Consider the following 24,462-nt stretch of genomic DNA (forward strand, 5'->3'; position numbering starts at 1 on the left):
CTGCATACAAAACACAGGGCAACACTCCTTTGAAAAGGAGGAGTTGGGGAAAGGGCAGCCCCATTGCTTTAAAATGCCCATTCTTAATCCATTTAGTGCTGCAGGCTGTCTGGTGTTAGCAATCATGTACAATTGGACCTGCTGCAGAGCAAAGAGCAGTCTTGCCCCACAAACTAGGAGACAGCCAATATTCTAGGAGACCCATCATAAACAAGACGTGCTTCCATAAACCTGCTGGGTCATTTAGAGGACTGGGGGAATAATGCTGACACTGTGCTTGTGAGGAAAAAATAGTAATTATATATAAATCTTGAGTTTTCCTAATATACTTGTAACAAAAAGTATGCTTAAATCACAAAATAAAATCACACATCTAATTAACATTTACAAAATTTATTAACTCTTATAAAAATCTATTTGCATTTTTTGCAGTAGTCAATTTAAGCTGTTAAATCAGAATTCCCACATAATAGTTTTGCCAATAAAAACCTGTAGATTTTTTTAAAAAGGATATTTACAGAATTTTCATGAAAATATAAAACTTTAGTATCCCAAAATTAAGCTAACTAGATAAGAACATACAATTACATATGGGCAGATTCAGCAAAGTAATACAACTTCCAGACTGCTGAAATGATCATCAGTGAAAGGAGGCATCAATGTTGGCACAGAAAGTTTTTTTGGTTGCTGTAATTTTGCACAAGCTCACCACGGTTTGGAAAGCAAATATATTTGGCTGAATTATGCCATTAAAAGAGGTATCACTTCTACTTATATAAACAGATAAACATATCTCCATTATACCTAAATTCACTGAATGCTTTACAACTCTATCAAATCTAAGTGCTCATCCATTTACATAAAAAAACTGCAAAATCAAATACTGAAAAGATTTCAAAACTGGTTCTACAACTATTAAGATTATTTTCTTGTTCTTGCACTTGCTCTTGTTTTCCTTTCTGTTCCTCCAGCACTCTGAATCATGCTTATATCACCTTTGCCAAGTTCTCCTTTAGTTTTGTTTCTTGTTTCTTTTTGCAGAGTTATACTTTGACCAGACTCTGTAAAAATAAATAAATAAATAAAAATAAAAAATTAACTGTAAATTTAGATAATAAATCAAACTTTTTAGCTGAAATTCAAATCTTCAGCTACGCTGTTTTAGAGAAAAATATCCCTAAAAAATATATTCCAGAGACAATACCCAGGAATACAACAAACCAGTTATGAAAGCTGCACTTCTGCACAACCAGCATCCTTTAAAATAGATCCCTGAAGACTCACAGCTATTTCTGAAACCAGATTAACATTAATAAGTGCACTAAAGCTAATTCTTTTTCTTATATGGCATTTTGAAACCATGGTAGTCCATTCTGTACAAATGGACTTCAGATACAGTGGTTAGCTGTGATATACACAGGGAAGCCTGTTGAATAAGCAGTCATGGACAATATGATGACTGTACTAATAGGCTGTGGTGGAGCAGCAGATGACACTGTTATAAATCACCATAAATGTCCAAAGATAGTGCTGTGACATGGTGAATACAGGCCACCATTCACTAAGCGCGCTGCCAACATTCCTGCTGCCTTGTGGGTTTAAGTCTTTTACTAAAGGCAAAGGTTTCAACCAGAATAACTGGCTGCACTTGATTCTTGGGGCCTTTGTGGAGTATTAGTCCCAAAGTTATACCATAAACCCAATTTGGTAGTTTTAGTGATTTTTTTTTTAAACTCATATGTAAACTAAAGACTCCCAATAAAAATATTAAAGCAAGGAAAACCCTGCATTAGAATATACAGCAGTGGTTCTGGGTCCACGAAGAGCTGGCAGGTCAGGCTCTTCATTGTAAAGAAAAGACTAGACACCTGCATAGGAATCTAGAAACCAGAAGAAAAAGGTGCTGATCCCAGAAAAAAGTCACTAATGGCACCAGAGATGGTAGCTACCATCAAAAGCTGCTTGGTGGAAAGATGACCTCCAGCTAAAGAGCACTGTCCAGAAGAACGGTGAGAAAAGAATCAGGTACCTAGTGCATGTATAGCAGGAGCAGGGAGCAAGAAAGGGAACCAGAAGGCAGGAGAAAAGAATGGGAAAAAGGAATAAGACAAAACGGCAAATGTAAAGGGAAAAAATGAGGAGGTTAGCATGAGCATGGGATTGGAGGATCAGACAGCAAGAAAGAGTATGATGGGGAAGAGGGGACCAGGCAGAGGAGAAGGATGAGAAGGAACATACATATGTGGGGAAGATTAAATGAAGGTGAAAAAGATAGTGATCTTTTAAAATTGACATCACATTGAAAACAGTTATCTAAATATTTTCCTAATATTTTTTCATGTTAACAATTGTTGTAATTGCAACAGAGATGTTGTACAATTGCAAATAGATTGAGCGGACCGTGATTCATAATAAGAACAATTTTGAGGACTTGAGATTTACAGTAACAAAGGAAAGTATTATTTATGCTACGTGCTATACAAACATGTACTAAGTGTCCCTGTGGCAACAAACGTTTAAGATTGAAATATTGGGATCTACAGTAATGCAAATTTTATCACTTTTATTCACAACATTAAGTTACAGGCAAGATCAAGAATAAAGCACTTCCTTATCTAAAACATGCAAGTTTGCATTCACCCACCTTCAAAAATTAAACAATTATATTAGGTAACTGAAAATAAATCATTGCCATACCTGATTTTAATTTTTTGGCTGCCTTTTCATCCTCTGGCAAGTGGCGTTTTTCCCTGAGAGAAGTGGAACGAGCTACTTGAGATGTGAGATCAACCTGTTTTCTTCTGCCCTTTTTTGATGCCTGGGAAGTAATATTTTCCAAAGGCACATTTTGGTCTTCTTTAGGAACCTTCTCTTTATCATCATTTTCTGGCAAGCTGCTTTTTCCTCGGAGAGAAGTGGAACTAGCTGCCTGTGTTGTGAGATCAACCTGTTTCCGTCTGCCCCCTCTGGGTGGATTAGCTTTTGCCTCAGTAGAATTTCCCAAAGGCACATTTTGGTCTTCTTTAGGAACCTTCTCTTTACCACCATTTTCTGGCAAGCTGCTTTTTCCTCGGAGAGAAGTGGAACTAGCTGCCTGTGTTGCGAGATCAACCTGTTTCCGTCTGCCCCTTCTGGGTGGATTAGCTTTTGCCTCAGTAGAATTTCCCAACGGCACATTTTGGTCTTCTTTAGGAACCTTCTCTTTACCACCATTTTCTGGCAAGCGGCTTTTTCCTCGGAGAGAAGTGGAACTAGCTGCCTGTGTTGTGAGATCAACCTGTTTTCTTCTGCCCTTTATTGATGCCTGGGAAGTAATAGTTTCCAACGGCACATTTTGGTCTTCTTTAGGAACCTTCTCTTTACCATCATTTTCTGGCAAGCTGCTTTTTCCTCGGAGAGAAGTGGAACTAGCTGCCTGTGTTGTGAGATCAACCTGTTTTCGTCTGCCCCTTCTGGGTGGATTAGCTTTTGCCTCAGTAGAATTTCCCAAAGGCACATTTTGGTCTTCTTTAGGAACCTTCTCTTTACCACCATTTTCTGGCAAGCTGCTTTTTCCTCGGAGAGAAGTGGAACTAGCTGCCTGTGTTGTGAGATCAACCTGTTTTCTTCTGCCCTTTTTTGATGCCTGGGAAGTAATAGTTTCCAACAGCACATTTTGGTCTTCTTTAGGAACCTTCTCTTTACCATCATTTTCTGGCAAGCTGCTTTTTCCTCGGAGAGAAGTGGAACTAGCTGCTTGTGTTGTGAGATCAACCTGTTTCCGTCTGCCCTTTCTTGGTGGATTAGCTTTTGCCTCAGTAGTATTTCCCAAAGGCACATTTTGGTCTTCTTTAGGAACCTTCTCTTTACCATCATTTTCTGGCAAGCTGCTTTTTCCTCGGAGAGAAGTGGAACTAGCTTCTTGTCTTGTGAGATCAACCTGTTTCTGTCTGCCCTTTCTGGGTGGATTAGCTTTTGCCTCAGTAGTATTTCCCAAAGGCACATTTTGGTCTTCTTTAGGAACCTTCTCTTTACCATCATTTTCTGGCAACCCGCTTTTTCTTTGGAGAGAAGTGGAACTAGCTGCCTGTCTTGTGAGATCAACCTGTCGCCTTCTGCCCTTTCTTGATGGATTCACTTTTGCCTGGGAGGTAGTACTTCCCAAAGGCACGTTTTGGTCTTTAGGAATTGCATCTTTATCATCATTTTCTGTCAAGCTACTTTTTCCTCTGAGAGAAGTGCAATTAGCTGCCTGAGATGTGAGAGGAACTTGGTTCCTTCTGCCCCTTCTTGATAGCTTCTCTTTTGTAGGCGAAACAATAGCTTCAAAAGGCACATTTTGACTCTCTGACATCTCTTCTTTACTGCTATCTCCTGGCAAGGTGCATTTTCCTCCAAAAGAAGTGGAATTAGCTGCTTTATGATCAACCTGTTTCCTTCTGCCCCTTCTGGATGTATTCTCTTTTGTAGGGGAAGCAGTAGATTCCAAAGCTGCATCTTGGTCTTTTTTGGCATCACTTTCTGGCAAGCTGTATTTTTTTCGAAGAGAAGTGGAACTAACCTTATCTGGTGTGAGATAAACTTCTTTCCTTCTGCCCCTTCTTGAGAGATTTTCATTTGCTTGGGAAGGAAAGTTTTCTGAAGTCTCATTTTGGTCTTTATCATTACCTTCAGGTAAAACGTGTTTTCCTCTGAGAGAAGCAGAACTGGCTTCCGCAAGTTCAAAATGAACTTTTTTCCCTCTGTCTCTTCTTGGTGTATTTTCATTTGCTTCTGTAGGATTATTTTCTAAAATCTCAATTTGTTTGGTTTCGGATGCTTCCTGTTTGCCATCACCTTTCCTTATCCTCTTTCCGTGTCTAAGAACAGTTCTCTCATCATATACCATTGCAGCAGTTGGATTGTTTTGGGCTTCCTTGGTTTTGGAACTTTGCACTGTCTGTAGAGATCCTAGAGAATCCTTTGTAGAAATTGTCTCTGGTTCAGTTTCTGATATATTTTGTGGTATCATTTTTTCATTTTTGGCAAATTCACCTTCCTTAATGTCCAATATACCTTTTTGACCTCTGTTATTTCCGTGTGTTTGATTAGTTTTTTTAATTGAATTCCTGTTTGCTTGCAAGCTATAAACATCAAGTGGTGCGTCATTTGTGTTTTCAAAATGTGACTCCTTTAACTTTAAGCTTTGACCTGTTTTTGCTTCCTTATTTCCCTGAGCTGCTTTTGTCTCATTTTTTGTAGATTTGTGTATTTTAACTACAGTTTCTTTTGATGTTCTCTTGGCTTCCTGGACACTTGTTATATTTTCAGGTACCATCTCTGTACTTACTTTCTTTGTTTCCTCTAATTGCTTTCTAGATTTTACTCTCAAAGATTTTCTTCCTTTCATCTCTGTTACCATAATTTCAAGGGTTGGTTTATCGATTTCAGATTCTTCTACTGCAGCAGCCTCAATGGTACTGTTGGCAAAATCCTGTTCATCTGTTTGTACACACTTTACTGTTTCTGCTCTACAAGGATTCCTTGTTGTCTGTCTTTGGGATTTTTCTTTTGCATCATGTTCCTCTGTAAATTCCTGTTTGTTATCTTCAGTTTTCCCTCTTCTGGTTCTTTTAGCTGGAACTAATGATTCTAGCATTTCTAATTTTTTCTCCCTTCTAGACCTCTTCCTAACTGACAGAGCCACCTTTTCATTATTTTCTACACTACCTTGATCAGACTTATCTTCAGGTGCTATAAGCCCTGTTTGCAGAGGGTGCCCTCTTACATTTTTACTGCTACTAGATACATTTGCTGTCTTCATACTTTGATCATTTTCCATTATTAAAATATGGTTTGTGACAGATTGATACACAGTCTGCAAATTCTGTTTCATACTTGTAGTTTCTCTTTGTGGCATTAAAGAATCTTTATCACGAGACTCAAGACTCCTTTTACCTCTTCTGGAGCTATGAAAAGTTCCATGTATTTCTACTGAGGAAACAGCTTCCTTATTTTTGTCAAGTTGTTTGTGAACATGAATTTTTGAAATAATTTCTTCTTGCATACACTGATTGGTTCTCTCTTTTCTTCCTAGATTTTTAACTACCGTAGTGAAAGCAATAGCCTCCTCCTTCTGGTCTTCAATGCTCTCTTTCATCAGAACTGGTAATTCTAATAAATTTACATTCTCCTGTAGAATTTCTTCACATTCTCTTAGTGAAGAGGGATTCTCTTTTATTTCTATTTTCTGCTGTTTTGCCCTTGTAGATTTTTTGTCTTTACCGGACAAATCGATAGATCCCTGGATAAGATTTAATTGTGGGGCCACAGGATTTTCAAAAAGCAATTCTTTATCATCACTATCTTTCAAATTTTGGTTTAATTCTCTTTGCCGTTGAATAGCTGGTTCTTGAACTGGATCCATTTTGGTAAGTAAAAGAGAGATTACTGAATTTGAGAGATTATGGCTCTCGGTCGGAGACCCATCACTTATTTTTTCTTTTTCAACATTTTCTATATTTTTCACAATTTCTGACTCCTTAGGTGAAATAAATGCATGTTCAAGATTTTCTTGCAATTCTTGTTCATTTTTAATGTTTCTATTCCTAGATCTCACAAATGGGAGTGATGTTTTTTCAAGTGAATCTTCCATTCTTTTCTCTTGCTTCAGTTCTTCTCTTTCATAATTTCCTCTAGATTCTAAAACAAGTAACATTTTTCATTAAAAACACAGAACAAAAGGAGCAAGAATAAAATTAGTAAAATAAGTGCACAACGCGCCTGATCAAAATTACCTCTAAGCTTAGGGTAGGACTATTTGATTGTACTAAAATGGTAATGACAGGTTTCAGAGTAGCAGCCGTGTTAGTCTGTATCCGCCAAAAAAAATAAAAAAAGAGTACTTGTGGCACCTTAGAGACTAACAAATTTATTTGAGCACAAGCTTTCATGAGATACAGGCATGCATCCGATGAAGTGAGTTGTAGCTCACGAAAGCTTATGCTCAAATAAATTTATTAGTCTCTAAGGTGCCACAAGTACTCCTTTTCTTTTTAAAATGATAAGTTAACGTATATTTAATATTCTAAATAAGATATTTGAGTGACTTCTACAGATTCAACAATGAATGATTTTCAATTACACTGTTAAAGGAAAAAGAAAAGGAGTACTTGTGGCACCTTAGAGACTAACCAATTTATTTGAGCATGAGCTTTCGTGAGCTACAGCTCACTTCATCGGATGCATACCGTGGAAACTGCAGAAGACATTATATACACACAGAGACCATGAAACAATACCTCCTCCCACCCCACTGTCCTGCTGGTAATAGCTTATCTAAAGTGATCATCAAGGTGGGCCATTTCCAGCACAAATCCAGGCTCTCTCACCCCCCCACCCCCATACACACACAAACTCACTCTCCTGCTGGTAACAGCTCATCCAAAATGACCACTCTCCCTACAATGTGCATGGTAATCAAGGTGGGCCATTTCCAGCACAAATCCAGGCTCTCTCACCCCCCTCCAAAAATCACACACACAAACTCACTCTCCTGCTGGTAACAGCTCATCCAAAATGACCACTCTCCCTACAATGTGCATGGTAATCAAGGTGGGCCATTTCCAGCACAAATCCAGGCTCTCTCACCCCCCCACCCCCATACACACACAAACTCACTCTCCTGCTGGTAACAGCTCATCCAAAATGACCACTCTCCCTACAATGTGCATGGTAATCAAGGTGGGCCATTTCCAGCACAAATCCAGGCTCTCTCACCCCCCTCCAAAAATCACACACACAAACTCACTCTCCTGCTGGTAACAGCTCATCCAAAATGACCACTCTCCCTACAATGTGCATGGTAATCAAGGTGGGCCATTTCCAGCACAAATCCAGGCTCTCTCACCCCCCTCCAAAAATCACACACACAAACTCACTCTCCTGCTGGTAACAGCTCATCCAAAATGACCACTCTCCCTACAATGTGCATGGTAATCAAGGTGGGCCATTTCCAGCACAAATCCAGGCTCTCTCACCCCCCTCCAAAAATCACACACACAAACTCACTCTCCTGCTGGTAACAGCTCATCCAAAATGACCACTCTCCCTACAATGTGCATGGTAATCAAGGTGGGCCATTTCCAGCACAAATCCAGGCTCTCTCACCCCCCTCCAAAAATCACACACACAAACTCACTCTCCTGCTGGTAACAGCTCATCCAAAATGACCACTCTCCCTACAATGTGCATGGTAATCAAGGTGGGCCATTTCCAGCACAAATCCAGGCTCTCTCACCCCCCCACCCCCATACACACACAAACTCACTCTCCTGCTGGTAACAGCTCATCCAAAATGACCACTCTCCCTACAATGTGCATGGTAATCAAGGTGGGCCATTTCCAGCACAAATCCAGGCTCTCTCACCCCCCCACCCCCATACACACACAAACTCACTCTCCTGCTGGTAACAGCTCATCCAAAATGACCACTCTCCCTACAATGTGCATGGTAATCAAGGTGGGCCATTTCCAGCACAAATCCAGGCTCTCTCACCCCCCCACCCCCATACACACACAAACTCACTCTCCTGCTGGTAACAGCTCATCCAAAATGACCACTCTCCCTACAATGTGCATGGTAATCAAGGTGGGCCATTTCCAGCACAAATCCAGGCTCTCTCACCCCCCCACCCCCATACACACACAAACTCACTCTCCTGCTGGTAACAGCTCATCCAAAATGACCACTCTCCCTACAATGTGCATGGTAATCAAGGTGGGCCATTTCCAGCACAAATCCAGGCTTTCTCCCCCCCCCCCCCCCTCCCCGGGAACACACACACACACACACACAAACTCACTCTCCTGCTGGCAATAGCTCATCCAAACTGACCACTCTCCAAGTTTAAATCCAAGTTTAACCAGAATGTCTGGGGGGGGCGGGGGGTAGGAAAAAACAAGGGGAAATAGGCTACCTTGCATAATGACTTAGCCACTCCCAGTCTCTATTTAAGCCTAAATTAATAGTATCCAATTTGCAAATGAATTCCAATTCAGCAGTTTCTCGCTGGAGTCTGGATTTGAAGTTTTTTTGTTGTAAGATATCGACCTTCATGTCTGTGATTGCGTGACCAGAGAGATTGAAGTGTTCTCCGACTGGTTTATGAATGTTATAATTCTTGACATCTGATTTGTGTCCATTTATTCTTTTACGTAGAGACTGTCCAGTTTGACCAATGTAAATGGCAAAGGGGCATTGCTGGCACATGATGGCATATATCACATTGGTGGATGTGCAGGTGAACGAGCCTCTGATAGTGTGGCTGATGTTATTAGGCCCTGTGATGGTGTCCCCTGAATAGATATGTGGGCACAGTTGGCAACGGGCTTTGTTGCAAGGATAGGTTCCTGGGTTAGTGGTTCTGTTGTGTGGTATGTGGTTGTTGGTGAGTATTTGCTTCAGGTTGCGGGGCTTAAAGGAAAGAAATGTTATTTTATTGGTTGGGCTACTGATATTTTAGAATGAGAGAAACTTGAATACATTTGATACTTTAGATATGATTATTTCATGACTGTTTAATAACCATTGGTAAAGGATATAATTACGGTTGCTATGATGATTTGGGGAATCTGTCTCTGTACAACTTATGAATTCTGATTGATTTTATGGATTCCTTATATAAAATTCTAACTCTCATGCATTAAATCAGCCATTGGCTGACAATTACATTGTCATACACTACACATTCAGCTGGAAGGCTTTTCCCACATAGAACAATCAAAAGAAGTCATTAACATTTAATGATTGTGCTCTGGAAGGAAAATGGGTATGCTAAAGAGGGTGCTTGGGCTGTAAGAATACAGTTATTCCAGGTGGTCTGCAGGGATGCTGGTTGCAGCAGTGGAAGTTCTCTAGCAGGACAGGAGCGGTGTTAGAATTGGCTTTTAAGAACTGTGAGGCTGGGAGGTTCATTCTAGGACATGTTTTCTGAGCTAGAGAGAATCTTTTGACTCTCTGACCAACCCAAATTGATGAGAGCTTGCTGCAAGAGTCAGAGAGGAGAATCCATAACCTGGAAGAGAAGGCTGAACTGGAAGAAAGGTGACCTGGGATCCTGAAAAGACACTGACCCAATCCCAGAGAATGCTCAAGAGTGCTGAAGACTCTGAATCTCATGCCTTTTTTTCTTTTCTTTTCAAATTTTTCTGCCAAGTGATTTTGATACACGGCACAAAATCCTGTTAATCTCATTTGTATATATTTAGCAAAATCTACATTAAGGCAATATTAAAGCTTCATACAAAAACCAAAAAGTCATGAAATGTGAAAGTTGATGCTGCATTAAGAAAAGGGTACCACTGTATTTAGTAGCAGTAAGAAAATCACAGCTAAATGCACAAGATAGTGTTGGGTGATTCAATAGACAGCATTCTTACCTTCAACTCAGTTTTGAACCAGCATAGTGTTAAAGAAATAATATGCTTTTGGAAGTCTTTCAAAAGAGATTTAATTTTAAATGAAGTTTAAGAGCAGGATTTTTATGCTGGTGGATCTACAGATGTTACTAACAGCATACTACATTCATAAATTCCAATTCCCAGCAGCAAGTATTCAAAATTATCACTGCACAAACTAAATTCAATATTTTCTGTGTATTCTGGCATTTTCAAAAACACACACATTTAAGATACATTGTAAATTACAGCTTTAAAAATGCACATTTGCACTTACCACGTTCACGTTTAGGATCAATATGAGGAGAATTATTTTCTTGCATGAGATCCGTAACTTTGACCTAACAAAATTAAAAAATAATCAATAAATCTGTGGCTGGCAGTGCTAAGGACAAGAAGAAGATTTTAAGTATACTAAGAACAAAAGAAATGCTAATAATGGTATAGACCCCCTACTAGAAGGAGATGTTAAAACTGTTAATGATGCAAAAAAGGCAGGAAGTATTAACATTTCTGTTCTATATTTGGAAAGAAGCAGGACAATATACTCTTATCACATGAGGATGATGAGCTACTTTCCAGTCCATTACTAACTAAGGAGGATGTTAAACAACATCTGCTATGACTAAATATTTTTAAATTGTCAGGCCCTGGTAACTTGCACTCAAGACTCCTAGAAGGCTTAGCTGAGAAGATCTCTGGCCTGCTCATGATCATTTTTAATATATCTTGAAATAACAGGGAAATTCCGTAACTCCAGAAGAGTGGTTATGTGCCAATATTTAAAAAGGACAGGCAGGATGACCTAGGTAACTAAAGGCTGGTTAGCCTGACATCAAACCCAGGCAAAATAATGAAAAAACTGAAAAGAGATTCAACTGATAAAGAATTAAAGGACAGAAATACAACTAATTCCAGTAAACATGATTTTATGGAAAACAGATCTTGTGAAACAAACCTGATTTCATCCACTTTTGAAATTACAAGTTTGGTTGAGAAAGGTAATTGTTTAGATGTAATATACTTAAGAATTTTGTAAGGGATTTTTGACTTAGTATCACTCAACATTTTGATTAAAAAAATGGCACTATACAATATCAATAAAGCACATTAAATAGAATAAGAACCAGCTGACAGAGCTAAAAAAAAGTAGTTGTCAGTGGAGAATCATTATCAAATGGGGGTGTTTATAGCAGGATTCTGTAAGGATTGGTTCTAGGCCTGTTCAACATTTTCATCAATGATCTAGAATTAAATATAAAATCATTGCTGATAAAACTTGCATATGACACAAAGATTGACTAAGTGATAAATAATGAGGACAGGGTTGACATCATAGAGAGTTGTCTGGATCACCTGGTAAACTGATCCCACTCAAACACAATGTGTTTTAATGCAGCTAATGGAAAGTTATACACATCTAAGAGACAAGCAATGCGGGCCATATCTACAGAATAGGGGATTGTATTATGGAAAGCAGTAACTCTGAAAAGGATTTAGGAGGTCAGAGAAGGAAGGCAAACCAACATGACTTCTCAGTACCACTCTGTGGCAAAAAGGGCATCCTTAAATATATGAACAGGGGAATAGTGAGCAAGAGTTGGGAAATGATCTTACCTCTGTACAAAGCATTGGTGAGACCAGTACTGGGAAACCACATACAATTTTGATGTCCATGTTTTAAAAATAATGTTAAAAAATTGGAAAGGGTGCAGTGAGAGACTCAAAGAGCTCAATCTGCTTAGTTTATCAAAATGGTTGAAAGCCAATTTGATTACAGTATATTCTCAGGAAGAAAAATTTCAAGTACTAAAGAACTCTAATCTAGCAAAGAAAGATATAAGAATCACCAATAGCTGGAAGCTGAAGCCAGACAAATCCAAATTAGAAATAATGCACAATTTTTTAATAATGAAAGCAATTCACAACCACGGGCACAAGCTACCAAGGGAAGTGATGGATTCTTAATGAGAAGATATCAAGAGATGGAGAATCCACCACTGCCCCTGTGTTGTGCTCAGTAACTTATTTAGTATTATTTCTGGAACACATGCATCAGCCAGATAAGTTATTGAGCTCAACACAGGGGTAACTGGATGAAATTTTATAGCCAGGAGGGTAGTATAGATAATCCTATGGTATCCTCTAGTCTTAAAATTTATGAATTTGACTACAATTGAAATTACCAAAATAATGTAACAAGATCTTTTACCTTAATTTCCTTTGGTGTATCAAAAATTTCTTTAACACCAACATAATCCAGTTCAGAATTTGAATATTTTTGTTTAGGCTCAGCCATAAGTTTTTGCAATCCCACATAGTCATCAACTGGTAGATATTTTTCCCTTGGTGTCCTCAGTAGTCTGCTGATACCAAACATGTCTTCTACTGGTTCGACTCTTTCCTTTGTCTTCAATAGCCTTTTGATTCCTACCATATCTTCTGATTGGATTCTCTGATTAGATGTTTTCATAATATGGCTGATCCCTATCTTGTCTTCTACTGGCTGACATTTCTGCTTTTGTGTTGTCTTCATAAAACAGACTCCCACCACATCCTTTACTACTTGCTTTTTTTGTGCTGGAGTCTTTAGTAATCTTTTTAAGGCAATTTCATCTGTAAGAGGTTCCATCTTCTGCTTTGGTGTCCTCAAAAGCCTTTTGACGCCCGAGAGAGCCTCGACGGGTTCGGTCTTTTGCTTTGGAGTCCTCAAGAGCCTTTTGACGCCCGAGAGAGCCTCGACAGGTTCAGTCTTTTGCTTTGGAGTCCTCAAGAGCCTTTTGACGCCCGAGAGAGCCTCGACGGGTTCGGTCTTTTGCTTTGGAGTCCTCAAGAGCCTTTTGACGCCCGAGAGAGCCTCGACGGGTTCGGTCTTTTGCTTTGGAGTCCTCAAGAGCCTTTTGACGCCCGAGAGAGCCTCGACGGGTTCGGTCTTTTGCTTTGGAGTCCTCAAGAGCCTTTTGACGCCCGAGAGAGCCTCGACGGGTTCGGTCTTTTGCTTTGGAGTCCTCAAGAGCCTTTTGATGCCCAAGAGAGCATCGACGGGTTTGATCTTTTGCTTTGGAGTCTTCACAAGCCTTTTAGCTTTCACTGTCACCTCAGTTATATGCTTTTCTGGCATTACTAACGGATTACTCATTTCCACCGTCTCTTCTAGTACAGTTCTCTCTTTTTTAGGAGTCTGCTTTAACTTAGCAGCCACAAAAGCAGAATTTGGAGACTTCTCCAGTCTCAGGAAGCGAGATACAACATCTTGACTATCTTTTCTCTGTTGTGACATGCCGGAGGTACTTAATGGTGATATTACCATCTCTCCTGTAATAAAATTAGGTTTATGTAATTCAAAAGGAAATTTAAGCAAGGAAGTCAAGTATGGAAATTGCTGCAGAAGTATCAGGCACGCAAAGCTTCTGCCCCTTGCACCAAAATCTAGTCTTATTTAAAAAGTAACTTGGTAATTAACAATGAAAAACAACATGAAGGCACTACACAAATTTTAAAAATGAGTTTTTAATTGAATTAAATATGAAAATGAATATAACTAGTGTTCCTCTGTTATTTTATCCAATGTTAAGTTAAATTTCTTGTGTACTGTCCCTAAACTTTAAACGTGCTGCAAACTTTGTTTTGAAGATGCATAACACGTAAGCATCAGGTGGAAGCTGATTTTTTGGCATAAGGGGACATTTGGCATTTTTGGCACTGGAAAAGGTGTGGCGGACAAAAAAACTTGTGCAAGATAAGCACATTAAAGTGACCAGTAATGCAGTAAATGTTGATACTGAAATTTGCTTCACCTCGAACTGCTATTTCAGTCTGTCTTGTAGACTCAGAAAACAAACTGTCAAGTTCATATATGGTATATTGTTTTAAAGGTTTTTGTTGTTAACCACAGTTGTATCTACACTAGATTTTCCCTACAATTTCTCAAGGTTGCTAACACAAGTACTTATAACATAGGCAAGGTACTGGATCAGTAGAGCCCCGTGTGGATACAAATGTATATCCGCGGATACAGATATCCGTGGATATAAATTGGTATCTGCAGAACCTCAGGGCTCTCCTGGGAACCACAGTGGCAAAAGGAGCAGAACACGGGGCTGCTGCTCCAGAAGCCAGCGCCTTTCGCTGGCAGCTCCTCCGGTGAGGCTATACTGCCCAACCTGGCCCCCATCCCTTCCATGCAGCTGTCTGCGTCTCCTGTCTGGGGACATGCACAGCACCTGAACACAAGAGCATGACCAGGGACAACTGCTGGTGGGCCCAATTCCCACCCCAATGGACAAGGTTGGGGGCGGTACAGCCACACCGGAGAAGCTGCCAGCATGGGGCACTAGCTGCTGGGAGCAGCGGCCCCATGTTCTGCTCCTGTTTCCGCTGCGGTCCCCAGGAGCCCCTGCGGTTACTGATTTATATCCGCGGATATCTGCATCTACGGATATAAATTTGTATCCGCACAGGGCTCTATGGATCAAAGCAGGCACAGATAATGTTGTAGTAAAATTGAAGTGGTCACTGTCCCCTTGTCTACCCTACATCTCCCACCATTGCTATTACTGGTAGAGACAGCTGCACAGTGGTACTGACAGTGGAGAGTTTTAGGGAAAGAAGTCAAGTGTAGACAATTTGCAAGGGAAACCTTAAAACAAACCAACCAACCTTGAATTTATTCTATAACACAGCTTTGCAGCAAATTTAGTACTTGTGGAATACACAGTGCTCTGAATATACCCATTTATTAAGCCTATTTCTGTGACTAAAAATATATATTCCAGATTCTCAAGTAAATGGAAATGCAATTCTAAAGTTTTGGTATATTATAGGATTTATTCTTGAGTTCTACCTATGAAGAACTATATTAAGGTAATTCTTGCTTAATTGAAGAAACGAGATCTCATTTGATCTCTCAGGGACAGTATTAGCTTTGATCCTTACAGCAACCCAATGACTAGTACCAAGAGTTACAACAGAAAGGAAGGAAACCCTACCAAAGAAGTTAGGAAGGTGCCTACTCAGTATCATCCTTCCACCTTTGATGGCCTTTGACTTCTCATTCTGGGCCCCACCTTTTCCATCAACACCACCCTCGCCCTACCTTAAAACACAAGCATTGGGCTTAGTTGTGTCTGCATTCAACAATTCACTTCATTTTGCTGAAGCATACCAACTCTTCAATGTTGAGTGCTTTAAACCCATTTTGTACAATCACACATGCTTCAGTATTCTGAAAGCATCATACTCCATGGGACGAAACCATTTAATGAAGAAGTGGATCATCCTAGTTCAGAAATAGTTGGGACTACAAATACATCTTTTTAAGATAGAAAGCAGCATTCAACCACCTATCTCAGAATTACCTCAAATTGCCACCTGCCCCATTCTCACTCTACACTAAGTCTGCATAGGTTAAAACAAAACCAATAATTGACTAAGCTTAGCTTCAAAGATCCAGGTTAGTAGCACTAGCCTGCTTTTCTTATATGCAATCCATAAACCCTCACTCCCTTTCCACAGAGCTATTAAAAAGAAGAAACAAACATACCAGACTCCTCTGGAGTGTGTACCTCAGAGCCTTCTGCTTTAGCACATGATGGTGTAAGATCAGTCTTGTGAGCAGCAGATAAAGATGGACTCTTTTGATTTTCATTTACTGGAGTTCTAAACATCTCAGTTATTCCTATTAATTATGTTTAAAGTAATTAGCATATGCTTTGATTTACAAAACAGTTATACAGTGGCAGAACAAAGAATAAAATAAAGCATTGTGACTTAGTCCCTTTCTTCAAATAGTACACCACACAATGTACATTTAAGGGCAGATAATCATACGTCTACGCCTTTGTTTCACAGTAGAGGCGTTATAACAGGAGGTAGGTGGTATAATATGTTAATACACCGATTGTTCGAGTCACCTCTGGAGATATGTTATGTCATAAATGAAAGTCAGGTTAGTAGTTTCATCCCAGATTGAAAAAAAGACTAATTTCCCTGATTTAAAAAACACAAATCTAGAACAATAAGGATGTAGTACAGCAGAACTGAGTAGTAGAAATTGTCTGCAAAATACCAAGTACATGTGTAAGCACTGCACAACAGGTGTGTGTGTGTGAGTCAAACTCAATTCAAGAGTTATTGATACTTCACTGTGAGAAGTTCTATATTAACCACAAAGAGAAAGTGGACACACAGCATTTTATACAGCAAGACATCCAAATATAATGTAAAGTTTAACATTTTTCTGCTGTTAGCTACACATCCTGCTTTTAAACTTTTCACCACATTCATTTTAAATAAATTGAACATAATTCTTTTTATTTGTAAAACAATGAAACGCTACTATACTAAACTACATATAAGCTTTATCTAGAGACATACTTTACTGATGCATCAATGTATGATGGCCTAATTTGTATGCACAATTGTGCTCCAGATATAGAGAAAGCACACATGCTGGGATGATTTAGTTAGTGTTGGTCCTGCTTTGAGCAGGGGATTGGACTAGATGACCTCCTGAGGTCTCTTCCAACCCTAATATTCTATGATTCTATGCACGTATGGAACATCACAAATTGAAATAATTACAACTATACATTAAAATAATATTTGATTGAGACACCACTCAAATAACATTTACACTGCAGCAGCTGTCAGATGCCAAAACCTAGTTTGGGTCCAATTGTGCGAGGCACTGCACAAAGATAGTACATGAAAGTCCATCTCCAAAGAACTTACTATCTAGACACCAAGACATAACAGGTACATATTAAAAAAAAAAAAAAAAAAAAAAGATCCCAGTTGGAGAGGAAGTAAGAGGATAGATTAACAAAATAAAATGTTTTAGTACTGATTGGCTAAAAATTATACTGATCAGTAGCAGCAATCACAGCTTACTACTAACCAGTTATTATATAGCAGTTTTCAGTACTCATTACTAAGGCTGCGAGTCTGTCATGGAAGTCACGGATTCTGTGACTTTTCGAGACCTCTGGGACTTCTGCAGCAGCCGTTGTGTCTGGCCACCGCCCTCCACAGCGGGGATCTTGGGTCACCATGCGCCTCCCCTCCCCACAGCAGCGTCAGCAGGGGTCCTGGGCCACGCACCACCACCTGCTACCCCAGAGCACCCAAGATTTAGTCAGTTATTTAGCACAAATCATGGACAGGTCACTGGCCATGAATTTTTGTTTACTGCCAGTGACCTGTTGATGACTTTTACTAAAAATACCGGTGACTAAAATGTAGCCTTACTCATTATAATATAGGTGAGATGTAAGACACTTAAGAGAAAGTGGTAGTTTTACAGATTTGACTGGCAGTATTTCCCATTTGCAAGTGCAGTATGGGAGAAAGCATAAAGGCACTAGTGTAAAGAAAGTAGAAAACCAGGCAACGGAGACTCTAGCATCATCGGTGAAGTTAAGAGAGCAGTCAACCTTGGGTTAAGAAGGAGAGATACTGCAGAGCTTAAACTGTGTTCAGCTTTGAAGGTTAGAACATGAAGTTTGTATTTGATGTAGCAGAAGAGGGGGAAAACAATGGAGGGACCTAGAAGGTAGTGACAGACAGTGATGAACTTGACAAAGTTCGCTCATTTTTAAGAAGTTGAAATTAAATACAAACCCTCCTAATACAAGGTTCAAGTTGAGATTTTAAACTCAAGGCCAAAAAAAATTTGAAGTTATGGTCCCCGCAGTACATAAAGGTATTTTCTACTATGTAAAGGAGATTAACATGTTCCAAGTTACACAATAGACTGTATTAAGTAGAAACTGCTTTTATCAACCAACATGAAGTGAAATAAGGCAAGAATTATGTGGCTTAATTTAAAAAAAGTGTGCAAATTACCTGTGAAGCTTTCATTTATATCCATGTTTTGTTTCAAAGCACAATTCTTCACCAGTCTAGGGGCCTGTCCAACCAGCTTCACTGTGGTGGTATGAGCTTTTCCTATCACTATGGTAGCTGGAGAATCTGCATGACCTGTACTAAAATGACCCTTTACTTTTCTTGCTGGAGTCTGTAGAAAGAAAAACAGAGTTGCTCAGTAAATGAGAATTTATTGTAATGACCAGAACAGTGTAAGATCCACACACAAACCTGTACCAGTGTTACTGAAAGTTTTAAGTCTGTTTAGTTGAACTGGTGCAAACCTTAGACTGGTTTACATTTAAAAATTGATTTTAGTTAAATCAGTGTACATTTGTTCACAGATCAGACCAAAGTCAGAACCAATGTGCATTTTTAAAAAAAATGGATTTTTAGTTTAAGTTGGCTTTTTTAATTAAATGAAATTCGGGTTTATTTTTCAAAATAAACCTAGAACTGAGTTTGTTGATGTACTAAACCAGCTCTTGATATCAGTTGTCTCTTCTGCAGACAGAGAGAGAATGTTTTCTTCACTTCAGTTCAATGAATAGTTCATGCAAAGCTAAGAAACCAATTGGGAGATGAAAAAAGCAGGAAAACTTGTTTTCCTCTTCCAGGCTACGAATAAAAACTTGGTGTGAGTGGGTGATATTGAAGCACACAATGACCAGAATCAATCAGTTCAATTCACTAACTATAGATAATAATTTATCAGTTAGTTTTAAATGCAAAACATGTTTTTACAAAACTCTTTTCTTATCTATTCCAGCACGTTAAAGGTAGTTATACTGAACTTCTAAAAACAATTTTAAAATATGGGTTTTGTGTATTTTTAATTGAATTTCCGTCCAAGCAGAGCTTGACATATCACAAGTATTCTTGAAATACAGTGTAAAGCAGCAGTTCTCAACTCATGGCTCGCATGTGGCCCAATTAGCATACAACTGCGGCCCCTGTGTGCTAACGGCTACGGGTATGTCCGGGGTCCTGGGTTCCCAGCTGCGAGGGGGAGGGGGTCTGGGCTGCCCCGCCACCTAGCATTGGGGTGGGTGGGGTGTAGGGCTCCCATGGGGCCCCGCAGTCCCCAAGGTCAGGACAGCTGTTGGGCCCCATGGGCCCGGGCAGACACGCAGCAGGGGACTGGGATGGGCAGCTGGCTTGCTCCACATGGCGGGGGTCCTGGGATCTGGGGCAGCCAGCTGGCCCTGTGGGAACCTGGGGACACCAGCCCACCCTGCAGGCTCTGGGCCTGCCCCGCGTGGCAGGTGTCCTGGGGTCGGGCAGCCGCATGGCAGGGGACAGGGTTCCAGGGTGGTGGCAACTGGCCGGAGCAGCAGCCTGCATGGCAGGGGTCTGGGGTTCAGGGTCTCAGCTGCCTCTGCCCTGACAGGTTACACATTCTAGGCCACATATGCATCCCACAATGTGTAATATGCTGAGAACCACTGGTGTAAAGGCTACATCTAATTGAAAATCAATGTGTTTTATTGGTTACAAAGCAATGAAAAAAAATAAACCGTTCTTTAGGAAAGTAATTAAGAAATACAAATAAAGATTAAAATAAATTATTGAAATAAATATTTCCTGCTTGCTGATTTCAATCCCCTTGATTTAAACCATTCCGCTCTAGTCAGCAGTATAAAAATGCGTATTTGCTATCAAAAGCTATCACAAAGCTTTTTAAGATTAAAACAAATTTTTGTAAGACTCTATTTTCATTTTTCTGCTATAATTGTTTCTTTTATTTCCCCTCATGTGTTAAGTTTGGGAAATGGGGAGTGTGACAGATTCAGACGAGAAGAATGTAAGAGAGTGCTAGAAGGCAGGTATATCAGCCTTCAGAATGAGCAGGCCCTTGTTCCCTGGATAGCCAAACAAAGGCTACTCCAGGCCAATTAAGACACCTGATGCTAATTAACCAGTTAAGGCCGTTAGGCTAATGGAGACAGCTGGAACCAATCAAGGTCCCACTTACACTGTTTAAAAGATCTCCTTCCAGTACCCTCTAGGAGGTGGATGAGAAGAAGCATTGCTAAAACCTGAGGTAAGGGTGATGCTAGGAAAAGGGGACCATGGGGGGAATGGCCCAGGGAATCAAAGCGGTGTCAGTGTTGAAGGGAAAGCCACCAACAACTGCTACCATTAGGGTCCCTGGGCTGGAACCTGGAGTAGAGGACAGGTTCTCCCCCGTCCCCCACCCACTCTACAGAGATACCCTGGAGAAGGGAAGCAGGACTCGGTCCAGGCAGGAGGCTGAACTGTGCCTACTGAGCTCTATGGAGCAACAGAGACTGTGGGGTATTCCCCCTTCCTATCTCCCATACTGGCTGGTGCTGAAAGTAACTCAATAGGCTGTGACTCTTGCTGCTATACTGAGAAAGGAAGGTCACGTTGGGGGCCTTATCGAGTTTCTGAGGCCACTGAAACTGCCCAGAAGCGTGGGACCCACCAATACAGGCTTGGGATTTTGTCACAGGAGGAAAAGGGAAAAATTTACTCTTTCAATGTTTTGGCACCCAGAATGGGAGAAACATTTAATGGTGACCTCAAAAGTAAAATTTGGCTAGAAATAGGTCAAAGAGCAATGCCTATGTACTAAAGGTAATCAACTTCTAGCAAACTCTGCATACAACAATTTAAGAACTCAAAGTTCTGAATAAATCAACATTTTCTACTGCTTGTTATAATCAATTTCTTACAGAACACAAGTTAAGCTGCCTCCCTCTTTTCCCCCTCCTGGCCCTGCAGTTGTGACAACCTTCCTTTCTGATGACAGCCCAATAACCCAGATTTAGACAAAGGCTCCCCGTTTCTGTGGGCATAAAAAACCAAATTCTGGAAATCAAACTGTGTTTACAACATGCTACTGCAGAACACTAACACAGAACTACTCTAATTAACTGAAGGAAAATTTTCTAAATATTATAACAATTAAAATTTATTAGAAATTCACACAGTTTTAATTTTACTAATAAAAGTAAAATTGATTATCCATTCAACACACTGCAGTGGATTAATTAGCCCTTCCACATATACCCCCCTCAATGATAGCTGATGTCTACTGGATGAATACAAACTAAAGTATTATATTAATACCAACTAAGGAAGAAGGACAAGAACAGAAATACCGCTGTTGTCCTGTACCACTGTAAGCAGCAAATAAAGGGAAGTTTTATCTTGAAAGGTGGGTAAACCAAACACTTTGTTTAACCTGAGGAAAGATCAGGTCCTTAAAATATGGCAGAAAACAACATATTCTAGTCTTTGTACAACTGAATAGGCAGAAAAACAGAAGCAACAGTACTTTCTTTACTAAGGCACGCAATTTTAACAGAAATTGCTTTGTAATATGAACTAATTGTGACGAGCTGTATATCAGTCCAGAAACACTTGCGTTCCCAATGGACTTTTAATAAACAAAGCATCTCACCCTTCACTACATGTGGTTACTTCACATCAGCAAATTTGATTAGAGATGAATTCATATCAAATAAACAGTTACACCAGAGAAGTAGCAAACACAGGACTAAATTTCAAAGAACCTTAGACAAGTTAGAGCAATGAACACCTAAGGTTTTATGGTACTAATAACTTTAAAGTCCTACATTTCCAGTTTGTTGATATAGGAAAATATAAAACTGGGTGTGTGAAGATGATCCACAAGACCTTTATCTTCAGAAATGGCTCACATTATAATTTTGAGTTTGAGATCACTGATAACCTTGTCTCTTACACTAGTTCTGCTGAACGATACTATATCTCACTGTGGATATCAAAATATTTTAAAGGTACACATTCTTTAGTTTCAATTAAATCCTGTATTTAATATATCAATACAATGAAAAATGGTGCAAATTTGGCCCTGTCCTTTCACTAATCAAGAAAGAATGTTTGGAATCTAGCACATTTAGAGTCATCCAGGAGATGTATATCAGCGCTCAAAGGCTATTTGGCTGTCAAGGAAGATTTTGAAACACACCTAGCTACTAACAATGTACTAAAAGCCGATGAGGCTATGCATTCAGAAAATAGTATGGTTTATTTTAAATAAAAATACCTTGGGTGATTTTGTTAACTTCTTGGCTGATTTTCCTTTGAGAACACATTTTTTAACAGCTTTTACTTGCGGTCTTGCAACACCCAACTTCACCACTTCTGCCCAAGATTTTGCAACTGGAAAGCAAAAAAAAAAAAAAATAGATTGAGAACAGCTCTCAAGGGTGCAAACAGCAGTCCAGAGTTATTTCCTCATAATTCCCATATTTAAATTACATTTGCTATGGAACTTGGCTCAGGAGATTGGTAATTACAGGTGGAGGTGACAATAACACTGAGACTTGAGGTTGTATAACACTTTCCATTGTAAGGCCCTATTTTCAGTTGCTTATATCTTTGCAAAACTTTAATCATTTGAATGTTTTTTTTTATGACACGTATGCCTCACGCTGAGATATACGTTTCAGTAAAAGTGGTTTAGTCATTTCCAAGAACAAGGACAGGGAAAAATAGACCTTTTACATTTTTATGCTTATTCCACAGACAAACTCTAGTCTCTATGGTTTGGAGCAAGGACTTGAAATTTGGCAGATCCGAGGTGCCAGCTGCTGGTTCTTGTGAAAATCCACCCGATTTTGGCAGAATTATAGGCTTCTGATAATTGCTACTGGCATGCACATGCTCAGAGGGTTATTAGAGGTAGGCAACAAAATTAACCAAAGACTTCATCTACATTGGGTATGGCTGTCTCCATCAAGCCCTGTGCCAGCCACACTGAGCATGCTCCTGACCAGGACTGAGCAAAATATTCTACAATTGCTCCTCTAGAGATAATAGCCAGAAAGGGAACAGGAAAGGTAAGGACAGACAGGAGCAAAGTGGGAACAGAACAAGATACAAGGATAGGAGCAGAGGGAGAAGACCGGTAAGGATAAGAGCAGAAAGATCTACAGCAGGGTTTATCGACCTATGGATCTGGACCCAAAATTGGGTCACCACAATGGCAGCTCCTGTCCCACAGGGTTGTTTGGGCTAGGTGAGCTGCTCCAGGCACTGCAACCTCTGGGGTCCCAGCATCATGATGACAAGACTCTGGATAGGCCAAATCTGAGTGAGTGGCACTGCCACCTCATGAGCCTGGTTGCAACTCCATTCACACAAATTTGATCCAGTTATGGGAGTGGGGTGAACCTAAGCAGCACTGCAACACTAGAGAATGCCATGCCCAGAGTCATGAGCCAAGCCCAGCCAGCCCACAGCTCAGGAGCTGCCATTGTGAGTGCTGGGCAGGTCCCAACCGAAACCACCCCAGGTCTCCACCCTAGACTATTTATTGGGTTGCAACAGACCATACACATCTATAAATGGGTCCTGTGCTCAAAAAGATTGAGAACTACTGGTTTATACTACCACTACAGCACACACTTCTCCATAACCTGAGGGCAGTGGGAGGAGGGTGAAGAGAGGAAAGGAAGAGACAGGATATCCAAACGGCCAAGTTCCTCTGTCAGCAAATAGCTGCAAAATCCACTGGCAAGGTGTATATCCTCTGCATCTAGTGTCTGGCTCACAAAAGATAACTGCCTACTCCTACTACCAGTTACTATTAGCTCTGCTGGTTAAGGTCTGTACTGGGTATCTAAAAGTTCCGATTATGATGCTGATCCAGGGGGCTGGAAGGGGAATATGATTCCAAAAGATGGAATTTATCTTTTCAGTTTGCATTTTTAAAAAGCTGATTAAATTACATTTAAAACTATTTCTAAAGAATTATTAGATTACAAAATCAAGCAATAAAAAGTTGGGGACTACCAGACATAAGATTTTCCATGCACTCTTAATTCAGTCCATTTGGTATATGTATTATGATAGTTATTAATTACATGTTCATAACTATTTAACTCTCTTCCCCCCCACCCCACAAAGGACTCCTGTAGACAACTGATTAACTCCTTGAGCACCATTCATCCTATGCACAGAATGATGCAGGACACCTGCCTCATTTGTTGCAGAAGTTGTAAGTATGTAGTGACCCAAGCAGGGGGACTGCAGGAACAGAAAGGATGTTCTTGTGGTTACAAGATAACTGAATGTCACCTTGGTGAAATGGATTCTATTCTAAGGCTAACACAATGCAGGGGAGTAATGAAGTGATTTTACCTCTGATGATACAGATACTAGAAT

The 24,462-nt window shown here is 40.0% G+C and overlaps 1 protein-coding gene across 1 annotated transcript in view; it reads right to left on the minus strand.

Annotated features, from left to right (window-relative positions):
• Window positions 1-377: 377 nt before the first annotated feature.
• The window catches only part of MKI67 (marker of proliferation Ki-67), a 40,047-nt gene continuing 15,962 nt past the window's right edge, over window positions 378-24,462 (minus strand). The window contains exons 11-17 of the mRNA XM_077822899.1: window positions 22,340-22,455; window positions 18,262-18,433; window positions 15,959-16,093; window positions 12,629-13,731; window positions 10,694-10,757; window positions 2,698-6,660; window positions 378-1,061 (exon numbers count right to left, since the gene is read on the minus strand). Of these exons, the coding sequence (XP_077679025.1) occupies window positions 922-1,061; window positions 2,698-6,660; window positions 10,694-10,757; window positions 12,629-13,731; window positions 15,959-16,093; window positions 18,262-18,433; window positions 22,340-22,455 (5,693 nt within the window). The 3' untranslated portion in view covers window positions 378-921. The remainder of the gene's footprint in view (window positions 1,062-2,697; window positions 6,661-10,693; window positions 10,758-12,628; window positions 13,732-15,958; window positions 16,094-18,261; window positions 18,434-22,339; window positions 22,456-24,462) is intronic.

The sequence above is a fragment of the Eretmochelys imbricata genome, chromosome 7 (genome assembly GCF_965152235.1).
Source record: "Eretmochelys imbricata isolate rEreImb1 chromosome 7, rEreImb1.hap1, whole genome shotgun sequence".
NCBI classification, from domain to species: domain Eukaryota; kingdom Metazoa; phylum Chordata; order Testudines; family Cheloniidae; genus Eretmochelys; species Eretmochelys imbricata.